The following is an 18000-nucleotide window of genomic DNA, read 5'->3' on the forward strand; positions in this document are numbered from 1 at the left end:
GAGAGAGAGGGGACAGAGGATCCTAAGTGGTCTCTGTGATGACAGCAGGGAGCCCAGTGCAGGGCTCAAACTTCAGAACTGTGAGAACTCACAAACGTGAGATCATGACCTGAGCTGAAGTTGGACACTCAACCGACTAAGCCACCCAGGCACCCCTGATACCCTCGGTCTTATACCAAGATGGGGGAAGATTATTAAGGCTTCTGTGTAGTGTATTCTACAAAAACTTATTGAGTTTCTAAGTCTGAGCACAATGCAGATGAGCTAAATGCTACAGGGGACACAGGGAAAACACACATGTGGCCATTTGTCCTACGAGTCACCTAAAGTCTGTGAGAGAAACAGCAAGGCATTAGGTTATCCACTGAATGCATTTTATTGCATATCTATGTGCCAGGCACTTAGGTAAATGTGTATAAACTCTTAGAACAAGACAGGCCAACTCCTGCCCTCAGGGAACTTATATTCTAGTTGGAGACAGAAATTGAACATTTAATTATAAAACTAATACAAACTGGGGAAGGGGTTGTGAAAGGATGCTATGGAAATGCTTCTGAAGAGGAACAGATCTGTTTGAAGGACAAGGGGAACATACATTATAATCACATGAGATTTTAAGTCCAGTGAGGATTCACAGGATGGAGAAATTGCTTTGGAAGCACACAGAAGAAAAAAAAAGTTCTTTGTATTGAGTTTGGTGGATGCACATGGAATTTAGACAGAGAGTAGGGTGTACATTTGGTGACCTGAAAAAAGATAGTTTGATGGAGGATCAGAGAAGGATGTCAGTGAAGAGCTGTCAGGAATCAGGGTCTCAGGAAGAGCTCAAAAGAGCTTTAGGTGTCACCTGGCCATGGGCTGCAGATCATTCAGGCGGCCAGAGGGCCACATGGCACGACTCCCAGACACCTGGCAAAATGAGTTAAACTTAGGCAGGCCCTGTAATGCATAAAGCCAGAAAGTGGTAGACTTTGCCAGAAAGAAAAGTCCCAGTGCTTCTACCAGCTCTTTATGTGACCATGTGTATGTTATTCCACGTCTCTGAACCCGAGTTCCCTCCGGATAAAACAGAGGTAGTAAGTCAGACCTCACAGGCCTGTCACGTGATAAAGGCTCAAAAATATTAGCTCCATGTTCTTGATTAAGTGACCAATGAAGAGTCCATCACTGTCTCTGTGCAGGTGGTGCTAGGGTCAGAGAAATGAGTTAGGAAGTGCAATGCCACATCAGCACATAGGGTGGGTCAGGGTAGTAGGAGGTGGGTGGTTCAGTGGGTGAGTGGGGACAGAATGGGGGAGCGATGAAGTGAAAGACCAGGAGGCAGGTACTCGGAACCTGAAGGAGGGAAAGGTCTGTAAGGTACAGGTGGCTGAAAAGGAAGGACTCAAAGATGATGCCAACATTTTGAGACTTACTATCTGGAAGGATAGAGGGGTAATAAGAGGAAACAGTGACAGCAAGAAAATAAATTTGTTTAAAAATAAATTTATTTGAGGAGTCAGGTAATGGGTTGTTTTGGAAATGTAGAATAAATTATTTTTATCTTTACTAACAATCTACACGGAGACTGTCAGTAGATACCTGAACCATGGCCCTGGGGTTCAGAAATGCTGTCAAGGCTGACAGTGTGAATTTGAGAATTACTTTATAGCTGAAACCATTGAAGCTACTGGCATAGTAGAATTTGCAAAAGGCATGAAGCCTAATGAGAACCTTGGAAAAGCATGTGCTCCATTTGGGAGGCAAAAGGGAAGAAAAAGAATATTCTGATTAAAACAGAAAAAAAAGGATTTCTGATTCCTAAATAATGACATAATATAGAAGGAGCCTAGGGAGAAATGCACAGCCAAGCAGCCAAGGGAGGAAAAGGGAGCCAGTGCTCTGTGCTGTGGAGACACAGAAAGGGGATGGAGACCCTTGGGGTGTGGTCTTAAGCAGTGCCTGACCTCAGAGGGTATTTTTAGGGAGACAGGCTGGGGACAGGCTACAAAAAAACAGGACAGAAAGGATGATAAGAGGTGGAGGCTGGCAGTAAGTACGTGCTCTGAGGATTCAGTTATTCATTCAACAAATACTTCCTGAGCATCTGCTATGTTCCAGGCACTGTGACAGAAAGGGCAGCTTAGGAGCATGGATGGTGGAAAGATTACTTTCAATAGAAGAAATGGGGTTTGGGGAATGGAGAAAGTAGGATGCCAGGGGGCAGGCCAGGGGAAGGAAGGCTAGAAGAGCATGCAGAGCACAGGTAAAGAAGAAAAAATGTTGACAAGAAGAGAAAAGCACCTGTCTGCTCAGAGCTGGAAACTGATCCACACAGACATGCATTTCTGTCCCCAGTGGACTTCCTTAAGATAGAGGTATAAACTTAAGAGATCCCAATGGGGCAGGCAGTGCATCTTATAATTTAATGCTACCCATGCATTCTGGATTTTCTGTCTATTTCACCTTGAAATTATATGTACTCTTTTGTCAGAGGACAGTGAGAGAGGGACCTTTTCATAGTACTTCCATTTAATTATAAGGTTTATTCCTGGTCCTTGAATCATGTTTGTACCCTGAAGTGCTCTTTATGCCTGCTATCTTAGGGTTCTCGAGAATTTCTAAAACCAACTTTTCTAGAACAGTGGATCAGTCCTGCTTAGGACCGTACCACAAAGAACTGTTGTGCAGAGACTCTCATCTACACCTCATTCACTGCATAAAGTCTCTAACTAGGCAAGGTTGTAAAATATCACATAAAAATGGAGTGACACGTGCCCTTGGCAAGGAAATGGCCAGGCTTATTCCAGTCTTACGTTAGTGCATGACTGACTTCTCCCTATGTGGCAAGCCCAGCAGGGGTGAAGGAGGAGAGATTGGAGGTGTCAGTGTGGATCATCTCAGGTGCAGGTCAATACAACTCTCAGGGCTCTCCCTGAACTAAGACTATGCTTCAGAGGGTCAGCAGCTGGTCTCTACTCCAACTAGATCCAACTCTGAAGGTCCACCATAGTAACAGGAGAGAATGAGAGATGGAGAGAGAATTATTATATATCCTGTCCCTATAAAAAGACCAAAAACTGAGTGAACAGAAGCCAGAGCGTCAACACCAGGGGCCTCCTAACAAATTTATGTCTTAAACACAATGGGAGTACCATCAGGGCTGACAGCAGCACCTACCGGTACCCAGGTTATTAAAATACTGATATACTTCCATAAACTCCCAACCTCTCGAGTATCTCCCTCTGCTCTGGCCTCTCCTTCCGGACAGCCCTCCCCCACATCCAGAAACCAAAAGACTAGTGCCAGGCCGATGGGCACTCGAGTACTATAGCTATGTCCCTTCTAATTGATGCCCATGCCATGTCTGCCATTAAATATTTAGTGTATCACCCAAGGCTATTAATGACCCCATTTTACAATGAGGAAATTAAGAGTCAGGGAGGGTATTTAACTTGCCCAAGGTCCCAGATCTAGTAAAATTGGAGCCAGAATTCAAAACCAGTCTGTGAAGTTGCAAAACCCGCATTTAGGACAGCCTCATAATGCACCGTCTAAACTGAAATATTTCTTTTTCTTTCTTCTTTATTTTGTAGAGAGAGAGAGGGAGAAAGAAAGAGAACACATGAGTGGGGAGAGGGATGGGGAACGAGGTGGGGAGGGAGAGGGAGAAGGAGATGGGGCAGAAAGAGAGATACAGAGAATCTTGAGCAGGTTCCATGATGTTCAGCATGGATCCCAACATGGGGCTCGATGTGGGGCTCGATCCCATGACCCTGGGACCATGACCTGAGCCAAAATCAAGAGTCAGACACTCAACCGACTGAGCCACCCAGGTGCCCCCAAACTGAAACACTTCAAAGAGTCAAAGAGAAAACCACCAAAAAGGATGCTAGGACAATGACATGTAGTAGACAGGGCTCTGATGGGCAGGCTGGGGTGAGGGGTCACCATCATGTTCCATCCGGGCCCTGAAGAGCAGGACAGGGCAGGAGAAAGCAAGATCTAGCCCCATGTGCACGCACAGTCCTATAGGGACTTCCTGAAATCACTCAAGACCATTGCTTTCCCCATTGTTTACTAGATTTGCTAAACTGGGTATAATCCTATAGTTACTAACACTAACGTCCATCTTTAAATTTTTAATAAATTTGTATGCTTATTTTAGAGACAAAAGGACAAGAAAGGAAGCCGGAGAATCTACATGGTACTTGAACTATGCTCAGGAAAGTAGGTGGCAAAACAGGTTAGTGAGAATTTGAGTCAGGAGAGACCAGCTCAATCCAGGGGCTCAGGAAGGTGAAAGGGAAGAGGAGATCAGTTATTATCCACATAAGGTACTCACCAGAGCAGACGATAAGCCCAGTTAAACTATCAAGCTCAGAGCTAGGCAGACAGGAGACAGGGCCAGAACCAGTGGTCCAGATCAGACCTGGAGAAGGTCTGGAGCTGAGGTCAAACGCTGACTCTCCCCAGTGACCCACACAGATTACTTTCTCTGTTTGTTTCCTTATTTGTAAGAACAAATGTGACAACGTTTACCTCACCAGATTCTTGTGAAGTTGAAATGGCATAAATATAATGCTTATGTCTGGCACATCCTAACAGAGTAGCACCTTGGTAGGGAAAAAGCCCTAGGGAATGGAAAGATGAAATCTATAGTGTTCAGTGACTAGCTGTGTAGTGAGGTCTGGGAGTAACTGCGGTGGCTCTCAGGTTTCTGGCTTTAGTGACCAGGACTTTCCCTAGTGGTGGTGCCACTGATTATAACAGAGAATGAGAGGCAGGGTCAGGCCTGGGGGTGGTGAGGAGGATTGGGGGTGATACTGATGTGCTTGGTTTTGCATCAGGCTTTCAGGGCTTGGGGTCTTCCTAGTGGGAACACTCATTAGGGAATGGGGACTGATGCCGAAGCAGGTGAGTGGCCAGGCTTGGCAGTATGAGTCTGAGTGTCCCTGGCATATAGGTCATGTTTAACCCTGAAGGGTAGAGGTGGTGCCCCAGGGAGATGATACAGAGACCTTAACCTAGGATCTGTGAACCCTGAGTCTATGAGTGAGATTTAGGGAGTCAGTGAGTACTGTGAAACCATACACAAAAGGCTGTCTGTACACATTTTCCTGGTCCTCCTGGTCCAAGCTCTCACTAAATTTTCAAAGGAGTCTGTGATCCTCCCAACCCCACCTCAAGGTTACAAACCACCAGTACAGAGTGAGGCACCCTGGGGGAGTACAGATATTCAGGGGTCAGGCAGAGACAAGAAAGAGACCATGTGGAGAAGGCAAGAGACCCAAGACATAACGGGAGAGACTCAGAGCAGCAACTCAAGAGTCAGGTCAGGCTGAGGTAATCAACTGAGATCAGAACTGAATCCATCAGTGGAGGTCACCGAATGGGAAGGGGAGGAAGTGCCCCTGAAGGTGGCACAAACCAGTGGTTTATGGTCATTCATGGAAAAGGGAAGCCTTTGCATGAGGGAACTTGTCCCCTGGTAGCAATGAGAATGCTGCAAATAAAGTCTCATGAATCCACGGCCATTTCAAGGGCATACATAGCCCATCCTGCACCACACATAGCAACCAGATCCCAGACTACTGTTTAGGCTTCTTTTTGACAAAAGTAAGTTCTTTTTTGTTGTTGTTGTTGTTATTTCTAGGAGAGAGAGAGAGAGAGAGAGAGAGAGCGTGAGCAGGGGAGGGTCAGAGAGAGAGGGAGTCACAGACTGAAACAGGCTCCAGGCTCTGAGCTAGCAGTCAGCACAGAGCCCGACGCGGGGCTTGAACCCACGAACTGTGAGATCATGACCTAAAGTCGGATGCTTAACTGACTAAGCCACCCAGGTGCCCCTGACAAAAGTAAGTTCTTAAGTTCCAGGTAAGCTCGGCATGTGGCATATCTGTAAAGAGCACCCACTTTGGGAGAGTCAGACTCAGGTCTAGCCCAGGTCTATCACTTACTAGCTGTTGCCCTGGGCAAGCTAGTTAATGCCCTGGTCTCACTTTCCTCACCTATAAAATGTGAACAGTAATTCAGCTTCAGGCTTGGCTGTGATCATTTAATGAGATACTATATTGAAGTACTGAGCTCAGGGCCTGATATTCTATCAGCTTAGCTCAGTGGTGCCACCTTTATGGTCTAGGGCAGCGCTGTCCAAGTGTGAGCTACATCTGTAATCATACATTTACTAGTAGCCCCACTACGAGATCAAAAGAAACAGATGAGGGGCACCTGGGTGGCTCAGTCAGTTGGGTGTCTGACTTCGGCTCAGGTCATGATCTCACAGTCTGTGGGTTTGAGCCCCGTGTCGGGCTCTGTGCTGACAGCTCAGAGCCTGGAGCCTGCTTCAGATTCCGTCTCTCTCTCTCTGCCCCTACCCCACTCACTCTCTGTCTGTCTCTCAAAATAAAATAAAGACATAAAAAAAAAAAAAGAAACAGATGAAATTAATCTTAATGTATGTTATTTTACCCATATCATCCAAGATATTATCATGTCAATGTATAATGAATGATTTTCCAATCTACTACTAAGTTAAATCCATATTTCTAATTGTTTTTCAGCCCTATCTACATTAGCCATAAAATTTCTTTCTTTTTTTTTTAAGTTTATGTATTTTGAGAGAGAGACAGTGTGAGTGGGGAGGAACAGAGAGAGGGGGGAAGAGAGAGAGAATCCCAAGCAGGCTCTGCCCTGACAGAGCAGGACTCGAACCCACGAAACCAAGAGATCATGACCTGAGGGGAAACCAAGAGCTGGAAGCTTAACCAACTGAGCCACGCAGGTGCCCCAAGCCATAAGACTTCTAAAAGGTTCCTGGTATACACAATATGCAAACTTTTAGTGGTGCTCCTGAAAAATCATCACAGTGGACTGTATAGAGAAAATAATGGCCAGATGACAGCAAAAGAGCTGTCAAGTGATGAGCTATAATGGTGCAAAGAAATGAGGGGGTGGAGGGGCATAAGACATATTTAAAGAGCCGACGAAAGGACCGCTTTCCAAAGCTGCAGCCAGGCTAAGCACTGCTAAGGAAAAACGGCACAAAAGTCAATGCGGTACAAACTGTGTGGGGGCAGGACCGGGGAGGCCAGGAGCACAGGCTGATAGGAGTCGAAGTGCATGGTAAGGTCTCAGCAAACAATGGCCAGGGGCTTAGTGGGCCAGCAGAGCACCTGCCACCACACTGCTTTGTACTGTCTGTGGCTGTATCTTCAAAGACAGAACTAGATGAAAGACAGAGAAGTGCCGTCGTTTAGGCTGAAGTCAGGAAAACTTTTCTTCTTCTGCAGTTAGAAAAGAAAACTAACTTAGTGCAAAATATGTTTTTCCATGTGTTAAACTTAAGGAAGTAATAAACTTTGACATAAATACTGATAGAACATTCACTGTGTATATTAATGTACTTTTTAAATGACCATTTAAAAAATAATACAAATTGTCTAAGAGGTAGATTCAAACTCTGCAAAAGAAGAATTCAAGCAAAGAAACTGAAATTATTGTCTTAGGTCGTCACAAGGAGACTATTTCAGCAAACATGAGAGGCCCAACGTTTTACAAAGAGTCCGAGCCACTGACATGAGGGGCAAGAACTCACTAGTCCCAAAGTCACCCACCACAGCAACAGGCTATGTTCATAGCGTACATGGTGCCCAAAGGGGTCCAGCTATCTTTGATATCTGGCTAAAGAATGCAGAGAGATGTAAAAGCCAGGTAAGATAGACCAGAGAGTCATGTTTCAATTAGGACATGTTACTTACTGAAGGAAAAACTCTGTTTTGCGTAGTATAGAGCACTGTGAAATCTAATGAATCTGGGAGCCCAGTGGTGGTGTGACTTTGCATACATTACTTAACCTCTCTGATTCTAAGTTTCTCCACCCATAAAACAGACAATTAATATTAACTTTGCAAAAGTTTAGTGAAAATGAGACATAATGCACGTAAAAGTGCTTTGCATAGTGTCTGACAAAACAGGTATTCAATAAACAGCTGTTACTGATAACAACAATAATAAATAAGACACTCATTTATTTTCATATTAGTAGAAAGGCTTAATTGGGAGGCACCTGGTTGGCTCAGTTGGTTAAGTGTCTGACTTTGGCTTAGGTCACGATCTTGTGGTCCCTGAGTTCCAGCCCCGTGTCAGGCCCTGTGCTGACAGCTCAGAGCCAGGAGCCTGCTTCAGATTATGTCTCTGTCACTCTTTGCCCCTCCCCCACTCATGTTTTCTCTCTCTCTCTCAAAAAAACAAATAAACATTAAATTTTTTTTAGGAAATAAAGGCTTAATTGGAAAAGTTTTCATTAAAGGCAGTGTAAGGTAAGGTCAGTAAACTTTCTTTTTGAGTCTGCATATACCAGCATGCAAGTGAGATTCATTTTCACAATCTTTGAAACTCTGAAAATTTATCAAATTTTATTTTTCCCGGCTTAATGAAAAATGAGGAGAAATTGGTCTTGAATGCCTCTGTGAATGACCTTGATGTTTTTAAAACAGCTTAGGTATTCATCCATGACAGAATTTGTGTCAGGGGAGGAGGAAGAATAGAGGTGGTTAGTGTGTGCTTTCCTAGGTCTGTGTGTATATGTGCTTTACGTCTTGAGATGGAAAAAATTCTTGCCCTGTGGTCTCAAAAGGCTGTCTCAAGCTACCAGGGACTCCTTGCATCAGGAAGAAGTACATCTGAAAAATTAACTCTCATTAAAAAATATGCAGTATGGGGGTGGCTGATTGGCTCAGTTGGTAGAGCCTGTGACTCTTGATGTCAGGGTCATGAGTTTGAGCCCCATGTTGGGCATAGAGATTACTTTTAAAAATGTGTAGTATAACTTTTTTCCTACAGCAGTATTTACATTTTGTTTTTTAAAGATAACTCAGAGAAAAATCTTTTAGTCTAAGAAATATAAATGTAATTGCTATAAAATTGCTGATACTATGACTCTATGTTGGTAGTAGAATCTTAGGCACTAGTGACTAAGTGGGAGAGAAGTCTTCCTTAATACTCCCAAACCAAACTGCACAGGTGACTTTCTCCTTCAGCTTAAGGTCAGACTGGTTTCAAATAAGAGATCTGCTTATAGCTACACAAGTTCATGGTAATTGCTGTGCATATGTGGGTATATGCATGTTAAGTATACACTTCGGATTGATAAAGTCTACTATCTCCATAACATTTTCAATAACAATTAGGGTCTATCTACCAAATTGGAACTTGCACCTGGCTTCCTTCTAACTAGTGTGAAATGTTAAAACAAGCCGAGAGTCACTATACTAACACATTCACGGAAGAGACATAGCTAAGTTTACCTTTCTTTGGTCTGGATTTCACTGGCAAGGACTCCTTTTTTTCCATTGCTGCTTCTCTTTCTTTCCATCGGCGGATCTGTTCCTCCCTCATCTTGAAGAACAGGATCTGTTTCTGTTCTTCGCTGAGCTCTGCCAGCAGATCAGGATCTATGTACATCTCCGATAGTATCTGTTTCAGCATCTTTGCAGGTCTGGAGTCTTTTACACCTGTGGCAAAAGTTCTTGAAAATGGCTTCCAGGTGTGCCTCCCCTGGGCTGGCACCTGGGCGAACCCACAGACCTCCTGAGAGACTCACAGCAATCCTAACGACGGGGACAATAATTCAGCAGACCGGTTCTTGGTTTCTGGCACCAAATATTCTGTCCAAAATTCTGTTCGTGAACCTGCAAAGAGCAACAAGCAAAAAGCAGGCAGTATTAAAATTGTAGACACCAGGCCGGGGCAGGCTTATGAATTAAGCTTGGAGGAAATACAGTATCGCCTTTCATTTCAGGTGAAAGGAAAAGAAAAGCTGAGGCACACGTTGTTAAGAGTTTGTGTAACCTTTATCCTGTAATTTCCAAAGATACTTTATCAAAAAAAACAAAATAAACCTTAACTTTTTACAGGTCAATCTCAGGGAAACAAAAAAATTAACAGAGATTTGGCCTTCTCCCAACTAAGCAAACATATTATTACCTCAGAGCCTAACCACCAACTGTATGGCTGAGTAAAGAATAAAAGAAAAAAAGGCACAGGAAGAAATTAAAAGGTTCTCTCCAAACAACTTATTTCAAAAGAAAACACTGTTTTTGAGATTTCACAGAATTACCCACCCCAAACCAAACCAAAACAGGGCCATGCTCAAGGAAGGAAAAAGAATAGACCATGATGAGTTTTCCCATTTCCCCTTAAAAGTAGCACTAAATAAACAAAATTATGTACTTTCATTTCAAAGGACAAGGCGATTTCCAGACAACCTACTGGAACCATAAAAAACACTGTATGTACAGGAGAAAACATTTATGTATATTCTGGAAGGTCACCAGGCTTTAGGTGTACCTGTTCCACACATCTAATTTAATAAAATTTAAATTTATAGACCAGGAAAATCTGGGAGAATAAAGACGTAACTGGGTTCCTTACAAAGGATCCCTGCTTTACAAAAGACTTTATTAGAGGGCTCCTTTAACAAGAAGCCAGGGACTGGCATACTCACAAGTGGTTTTGCAGTGGTTGTATTGGGGAAGGGGGGCAATTCCACTGAGGTTTTATCCAATTTACACATTTCTATTTGGGTGATTTTTTTTTTCATTTTAAGTAGCTCCACACCCAACGTGGGGCTCGAACTCATGACCCTGAGATGAAGAGTGAGTGGCACGCTCTACAGACTGAAACAACCAGGCACCTCAGATGATGTTTTTATGACATTTTCTTCAATAGAATAGGATACACAAAAAAGCTTACTTACTGAGACTTCTCAGGATCACCTATGTTTAAGAAGTTGACTAGTAATTTGGTGCTCACAATGCCTCAATAATCTCACCATCTAGCCATGCCCCTCAAATACCTTGTTTCTCCAGACTAAGTTCGAACACTCTTAAACTTCAGACCATTATTACTCATTACGCATACCATGCCTCCTCTTACCGAATTCCTTCATCTTGTCACTCACATAGCCAGTAAAGCTCCTTGGGAGTCCCCTTCTGCTCCCCCTCATCTTCCTCTTTCCTCAAAGCTGCTCTTTCATTTATACCAGTCTTCTGACACAAGAGTGCTCAACAGTTGGGGTACCCCAGAATGTCTGCATATACAGCACACAGTTAAATTCACTCCCTATTCATCGTGCCGCAGGGACCTTTACTGAGGCTATAACTATTCTCACTAAATGCATCCTATAACCTCCTGCAGCATTCAACTACTGGAACTCAAACGGAACACAATATTAAGAGAAAATTTTTGAAAAGAATTAAAAGCAATGTTTGACTCTAACTCAGGCAGTCATGTCCCTCCCAGGCTCCCTTCCTACCTTTGTATTTGGCTTTGAGATGATCCTCAATGGCTAGAACAGCCACAGAACTGATGTCCTGTGATGCTTTTCTGACTTTTGGGTCCTAACAGCTTCTTGAGGGGCAGGACCAGCTAAATCCACACTAAAAGAGAGGGTGCCAGAGGCTGAGCTCTGTCTTCCTAGGAACCACAGGAAGAATCTGGTTCCCCAGCACACTTGACTCCAGTGTTCTGAGATGAAGTGGTAAAAAAAAAATCAAAGTGAATGACTCCTTGATATTCCAGTAATATCCTGATGTTGGCACATTCCACGACTCCAGTGACTGACTTTCACAGAAATAAAACATGTAGAAAAGGAAGAACCCAGTGAAGCCTGACGTTTTGGTTCTGTTTCCTATTTGGAATGGGGTGAATCTTAGCAACAGCGATGGTCTGCGTAAAGCCAAAAAACCGAAACCCTGACAGTGCCAAATTCAGAGTGTTCCTCTTTCCCCATCCCCGAGTACCCCTGATAATAAGAGCTTACCCACACTATGCCAGACACTACCTTAACCACCTTACATATATTAACTTATTACGTGATTTTCACAATTACCTTTGGAGTTCAGCCCCTCCCGCTTCCGATTTCACAGATGAAGAAAACAGAAAGTGGCAGAGCTGAGCAGTCCGTCTCAGAGTCAGCTCCACTGTGCTCCACTAGTACAGTAGAGTTTCTTTGTAAGCCCAGAATCAGCACATCATCAGGGTATGGTACCACATTTGAAATTTCAGAATGAAGACCAGCAAATTCTTCCAGCAACATAAATGTTGACTTGAAGGTGTATGACACATAATACTTCTCAGGGGCAGAAGCCTCATCCAGGTAACCGTAGCTAAGCTGAGGGGAGGCCAGGTTTTGAAGAGACCTCCAACCAGGAAGGGCAGCCAGGAGCTGTCATGGCGGCCCAGGTGTGGATGTTGTTTGCCTGCTTTATTCACCAGGTGCTTAGTGTTCTCAGTTTCCCCTCTCACAACCACTAGGAGCAGCACAAATGGTACAGCCTCTCACAGGTGTGAAAAGTTCCATTGTACCTCTGTGATGAGATAGTCAAGCTCTTTCAGTTTTAGTTTTGGCTGGTTTTGCCTTTTCTAGCAAATGTGGATTTTTAGCATTAAACTTGACTACCGGATCTTGACCAAAGACACTGGCTTCCCCGTGTACTCAGAAAATACTTGGGGACCCAGCTAACAACTGTCTTGAGGCCAGACAGCTGAAGTAATCCCGTGCTGTTTAAGGCTGTTGATTCCCACCAGTGTGAATTAACTCCTTCCTCCCCAGTGCTTTCAGATGGAAAACTCACATTGCACAGGGTGCTCACAGAACACCCAGCAAGAACCCCAGCGTGGGCTTTTCAAGAGCTGCATGACTTTCAGATGTCAGCTACTGAGTTTTCTCATCCATGAAATGAGGGCCTGTATTACACATCTTTGTAATTTGAGGACTATGTCATAGTGTCCATGCGAAGTTACAGAGACAAGCTGAAGCAGGGTAGAGGAAATAGAAATGAGGAAACTAACTAACCAGGGTTTTTCCCACTTTCACTCCCTGACAGGACAACCCCTGACATTGATTCAAACTTCAAATGACTTTCCCCATCTAACAAATGAATGCAGCAAACTTCCAGCTAGTCAAGCTCCAATAAAAAGAAAAGCTAAGCTAACTTGGTTTTCTTCCTGTATAGCAGTTTTCTTTAAAAAGAGAAATGACAACCCCACATCTGCTATTTATTCCAAAAATAAATTTCTAAAGGGTGATAGGATCGGTTTTCCGGGATACCATAGATTTGACCTGACTCTCACATCTTCCACAGCCCTGTTCATCAAAATAAAAATTGCGTTTTTAATGACTCTGAGACCTTGGGTGGGGCGAAGCCCGAGATAAAGCCTAAATCATAACAATAATGTAATATGGACCATAAAATTTTAATGTTAAGAACATAGTTTGAATTCTAATTATTTTAAAACAGCCAGCTGTTTTCAGACTTTCAGTTATCTTATTCAACTTTACCTAATAAAGCTTATCTACAAAAAGGCACTTTTTAGGATAAAATGAATTACCAAAGGTGACAGCAATTTGGTAAGTTTTGTACATACGCTTCAGAAATTTGAAATCACTGTACAGATTTATCTAGAAAATTCCTCTCGTGTGTCAAATCTATGCCCACAAATGCCTTCGGTTTATTTATTCACTTTTAAAAGCTCCAAGTTGTCTCTATGAAGCAGGCGATCAAAAGCTCTTTCGAGGGGAGCCTGGCTGGCCTAGTGAGTAGAACATGCGACCTTTCATCTCCCCAGCGTGAGTTCGAGCCCCAACTCGGTGAGGGCTGGGTGGGCGGGTAGAGTTTACTTGAAAAACAAAAACCTTCTAGGAGGTGAGGAAGACTAAGCTTAGAGAGGGGTGCCATGCTTCTTTCTTCCCTGTGACCCTTGGGAAGGGAAACACAGCTCTGAGAAAACCTACAAACTTGACTTCTCCTGGCGACTCCACGCCCACCCCCTCCAGGGGCCCGCGCGAACCCCAAGAACAGGAGTGGGCAGGGCAGGTAACGACGACGAAGGTCGCTGGCTGGGGCCACGGTCGGGGTCTACCTTCCAGCGGGCGACCGGCGACACTGGGCCCTGAAGCCGGCCCCGCCCGCGGCGCGCGAACCCCACGGGGAGGGCAGCCCTGGGTGCCGGCGCGCTGGGAAACCGGTTCCCGGGACTCTCCCAGAAGCTCTGGGGCGAGGGAGGTCCGCATGGCCCTACCCCACGTGTGCGCGAGCGCTCCTCCGCGGGTGCAGTCGCTGCGGGGCCACAGGCGGGGGCGCCCGTCGCGGCCCAGCGGGCGGGCGGGCGCGCAGGAGCCGCGGGGGCCCGGACCGACGGGAGTCACGCGTGGCGCCGGGGCCGCTCTGCTGCAGTCCAGGAGCTCCAGGCTAAGCCCGACCCTCCCACGCGGCCACCGCGGGCCCGCCCCCGCCCAGTGACGCGCCTGCACACACCCCTCAGGTACCCGGGGGCCCGCCCGGAGCCCCAGAACTGCCCCCAGACCTCCGGAGGGCGCCGAAGGCTTCCCCCTCGGGGCTCCGGGTAGGTCGGCCACAGCCCCGGCCTCCCACCCGCCCGCGGCTCCAGACACCGGACACCCGACACCGGACACCCGCCGCCCGCCGGGCCGCGGCGGAGGAGGGCTGGGGGAGGGGCGAGTGCAGGCCCGGGCCCCGGCGTAGCCGCCGCGGGCCTCCCCCAGCCCGCCTCGGCGCCGCGCCTTCCACGCTCCCTCCGGAGCCCTTCGCCCCACCGCGCACACACAGCCTTCCCGGCCTCCGCTTTCTGGTCCCCCTCCCCCCACCCCAGGCACCTACCGGCTCAGGGCTCTGCGCTCCTCTAGCGGACCGACCCGCGCGACGCCACGTCCAGCTGGGCCGCCAGAAGCTGTCGGAGAAGGGAGGGCAAAGCAGGGGCGCTTGAGAGCAGCACTGGCCGGCTGGACAAACACTCCGGCCGAGATGTTGGCAAACAGTGTCCCTCAGCCCCGGCCCGCCTGCGCCGCCCCACCCGCGACCCACATGCCCGAGTGACTGACTGGGCGCTCGCGGCCCCACCCGGGCACCTGGAGACGTTCCAGGGCCAGACTTCGGCGAGGCCCTGCGGCCTGCTGCACCCCCCGCCCCGCTCTCCTGGCCGCACACTGCCCCCAGCTGCCGGGGGTCCGGGGCGGCAAGACCACCGCCCTCCACCCGCAGTCTGTGAAGGCCTTTAGAGGCATCTCAGGACCGGCACAACTTAATATCAAAGGGCCCGGCCCCTTCTTCACTCCGGAGCTCAAGGTTTCCGAGCTCAAGGTTTCCTTCAAGGTGGAGCCTGAGGAGGCGGGCAGGCCCTTCTCAGTGACAGAGTCCTGGCAGGCCAAGTCGGCTCACCTCTCGGGCTTTGCTCCTGAGCTTCCTTTTTTTTTTTTTTTTTTTCCCCTTTTGTTGATATTAAGTAATTTATCAGACATCAGGACTTTGTCAGTACAGGTGTGGCTTTGTAGGACAGGATGGAGGAGGCGAAAGGTTAGAAAGTTAGAGACTGCAAACAGAGACGGAGTAAAAAATGAAAGATATCTGTAGAAAAGGAGAGAAGGTAAAGGAATCTTCTGAATTGCAGCAAGAACAGGTTGGGGTGGTGCATGAAGGGAGGGGCTGACTGAGTGCAGGAAAGCTCAGCAGAAGCAGAGAACAAACGTTGGAGGGCATTTTTCATTGTGGGGGAACATTCAGAATGTGGGCAGAAAAACAGCCTGCTTTGGGGTACTCCGGATTCCACATGTTGGGGAGAAATGTAATAAACAGTGAGCATTCAGTAGCCCACAGACTACCTGATAAATTCAGAGATCTGATTTGCTTCCTTCAAAAATGAACCTTTCTTATTTTGAACCTCTCCAGCCTCCAGAAGATACTCAAAGTTAGAAAGAGCCTTGGGGCACAGGCAGTCCTTGAGACCTAGCTATTTAGGAACCATTCTAGGGATCCTATCAGAGGAGAATTTCTGGTTTAGGTTTGGTTCCCACTGTTTATTAAATGAATGGCCCGTGGGTGCATTTGGCTGGATTGTCATTTGCCCCTGGGTAGCTGCTGTGTCCAGCTGAAAATGAATCCTAACGCTTCATGGATTGAGCAGTTGAAGAGCTATAAAGAGTGGTTCATCAGCCAGCAAGATTTCCACAGAACACTGGTAGCAGCCAATTATCTTCCCCCACACTCAAATTCTTTTCATGTCCTGACAAGTCTTTCTTTGTAACAGCTCTCCCACTTCATTATTAACCCCTCTGGACTTCAGTTTTCCCTTCTGGATAATAGCAATGCCTACTACCTCATGAAGTTCTTGAGAGAGTTAAATGAGATAATAATACATGTAAAGCGATTAGAATATTTCCTAGGATTGGTGGGTGTTCAAACACATTAACTTATTTCACATCACGTACTATAATTTCAAGTTACAACTTCACATTTAGACTGTGGATTTTGTCTTCTGCGGTACCTAAACTCCAAGTTAGCCTCATTGATCCATCCCCACCTTCTAGAGTGTCACTTCTGAGATTAGGTTATAAAAGACCTTGAAAGTGGTGGCCAGGCTGGGCCTCCAGTGCAGGTCTTTGAGGCACTACTGTGGGACCGCCAGCTTCAAAATTGCAGTGCGTGTTCTGGCCCAGCAGCAAACTGGGTGACTGACTGCTCAATGTTCTCCAGGGAGGAAGCAGTGGGCAGAGCTGCTGACCCTGTGAACAAAATGGGAGACGCTGAAGCAGGCAAGAAGATCTTTATTCAAAAATGTGCTGGGTTCTACTCCTGAAACCAAGACTACATTTCATGTTAACTAACTTGAATTTAAATGAAAAAAAAAAAAAAAATCAATGTGCTCAGTGCTAGATGGTGGGGAAAAGTGGGAAACACAAGACTGATCCAAATCTCCAAGGCCCTTTTGAATGAAAAACAGGACAAACACCAGGATTTTATTATTCCAATGCTAACAAAAACAAAGGAGTTATCTGGGGGAGAGGAAACTGATGGAATATTTGAAAAATCCAAAGGAATATATCCCTGGAACCAAAATGGTCTTTGCAGGTCTTAAAATGAATGAGAGAGAAGATCTTATTCGATGTTTGAAATGGATAACATCTTCATGAAATACTCTTGCACCTTAAAGATTAGTAGTTATAAGCCCAGATTTTCCAATTTCAGATATTTCATGTTGAGTCATATTTGATCTTTCTTGATCAGCCTGTAGTAGGTTTAACATTTAAAACTAAAAGTTGAAATTAAAATAAATAAATAAAAAGAAAAGAGTTTAAAAATAAAGGACCTTGTAGCTTGTCTTGGTTTGTATGTGTCTCTCAGATCATTCACTCTGAAGGAAGCCAACTGCTACATCGTAAACAAACCTGGGAGAGGCCCACAGGAGAGGAACTGCGGACTCCTGCAACAGCCACACAATGAGTTTGGAAGTGGATCCTCCAGCCCTAGTGAAGCCTTCCAGTGACTGCAGCATTAGCCTGTAGCCTCAGTGCAAATTCACAAAACCGCCTAATTAAGCCACACCCCAGTTCCTGATCTACAACACTGAGGTAGAGTTTGTGCTGTATTAAGCTACTAAGTTTGAGAAAATTTGTTACACAGCAATGGATAACAAATATACTTCCTCATTGGTCTTGTTTCTAAGCCAGTTTTAGGTAGCTTTTGTATACAGAAAGTTTCATGTACTGGATAACTTATTTAAATACAGATCCAGGACCTCACCCCAGAGCTAGGGAATATAACGTCTGTGAGGCCCAGGCAAATGCATTTTGAGTAAGCACTCCAAGTGATTGGATTAAAGATGAGGTTCTAGATCATGCGATCATAAACCCTGCTCCAGATGCTCCAGGTCATACATTTGAGTGCAGTTGTCAAATTCATCTTTTTAAAACATTAACTCTAATTCTTCATTTTTGGTTGCTAAAAATTCTTCTTTGCCCTCTCCTCCTTCTTTTCTATAACTAAGCTTAAACCTCTTCAACTTGCAAGCACCTGGACAATCTAGAATTAATCTTCCTCAGCTTTATCATCTTCCTAATACAAACTCTGCATCCAGATAATCTGGCATTTTCCATGCTCTGAAACCTACTCAGGCTCTGCAGCTTCACAGTATAGTCTTTGATAAAAGTGTGTTGCCCTATAACTT

The 18000-nt window shown here is 45.6% G+C and overlaps 1 protein-coding gene across 9 annotated transcripts in view; it reads right to left on the minus strand.

Annotated features, from left to right (window-relative positions):
* Positions 1-15247, minus strand: part of SH2D4A (SH2 domain containing 4A) — a 64516-nt gene extending 49269 nt beyond the window's left edge. Inside the window, exons 1-4 of one of the 9 annotated variants that reach the window (XM_039235617.1) lie at positions 15219-15247; positions 14661-14730; positions 11294-11505; positions 9285-9668 (exon numbers count right to left, since the gene is read on the minus strand). In XM_039235617.1, coding sequence (XP_039091548.1) covers positions 9285-9465 — 181 coding nt within the window. In that variant the 5' untranslated portion in view covers positions 9466-9668; positions 11294-11505; positions 14661-14730; positions 15219-15247. The other 8 variants (XM_039235623.1, XM_039235616.1, XM_039235618.1 and 5 more) reach the window with 8 other exon arrangements.
* Positions 15248-18000: the final 2753 nt, after the last annotated feature.

Source organism: Hyaena hyaena, unplaced genomic scaffold (assembly GCF_003009895.1).
Source record: "Hyaena hyaena isolate Hyena2069 unplaced genomic scaffold, ASM300989v1 scaffold_100, whole genome shotgun sequence".
Classification (NCBI taxonomy): domain Eukaryota; kingdom Metazoa; phylum Chordata; class Mammalia; order Carnivora; family Hyaenidae; genus Hyaena; species Hyaena hyaena.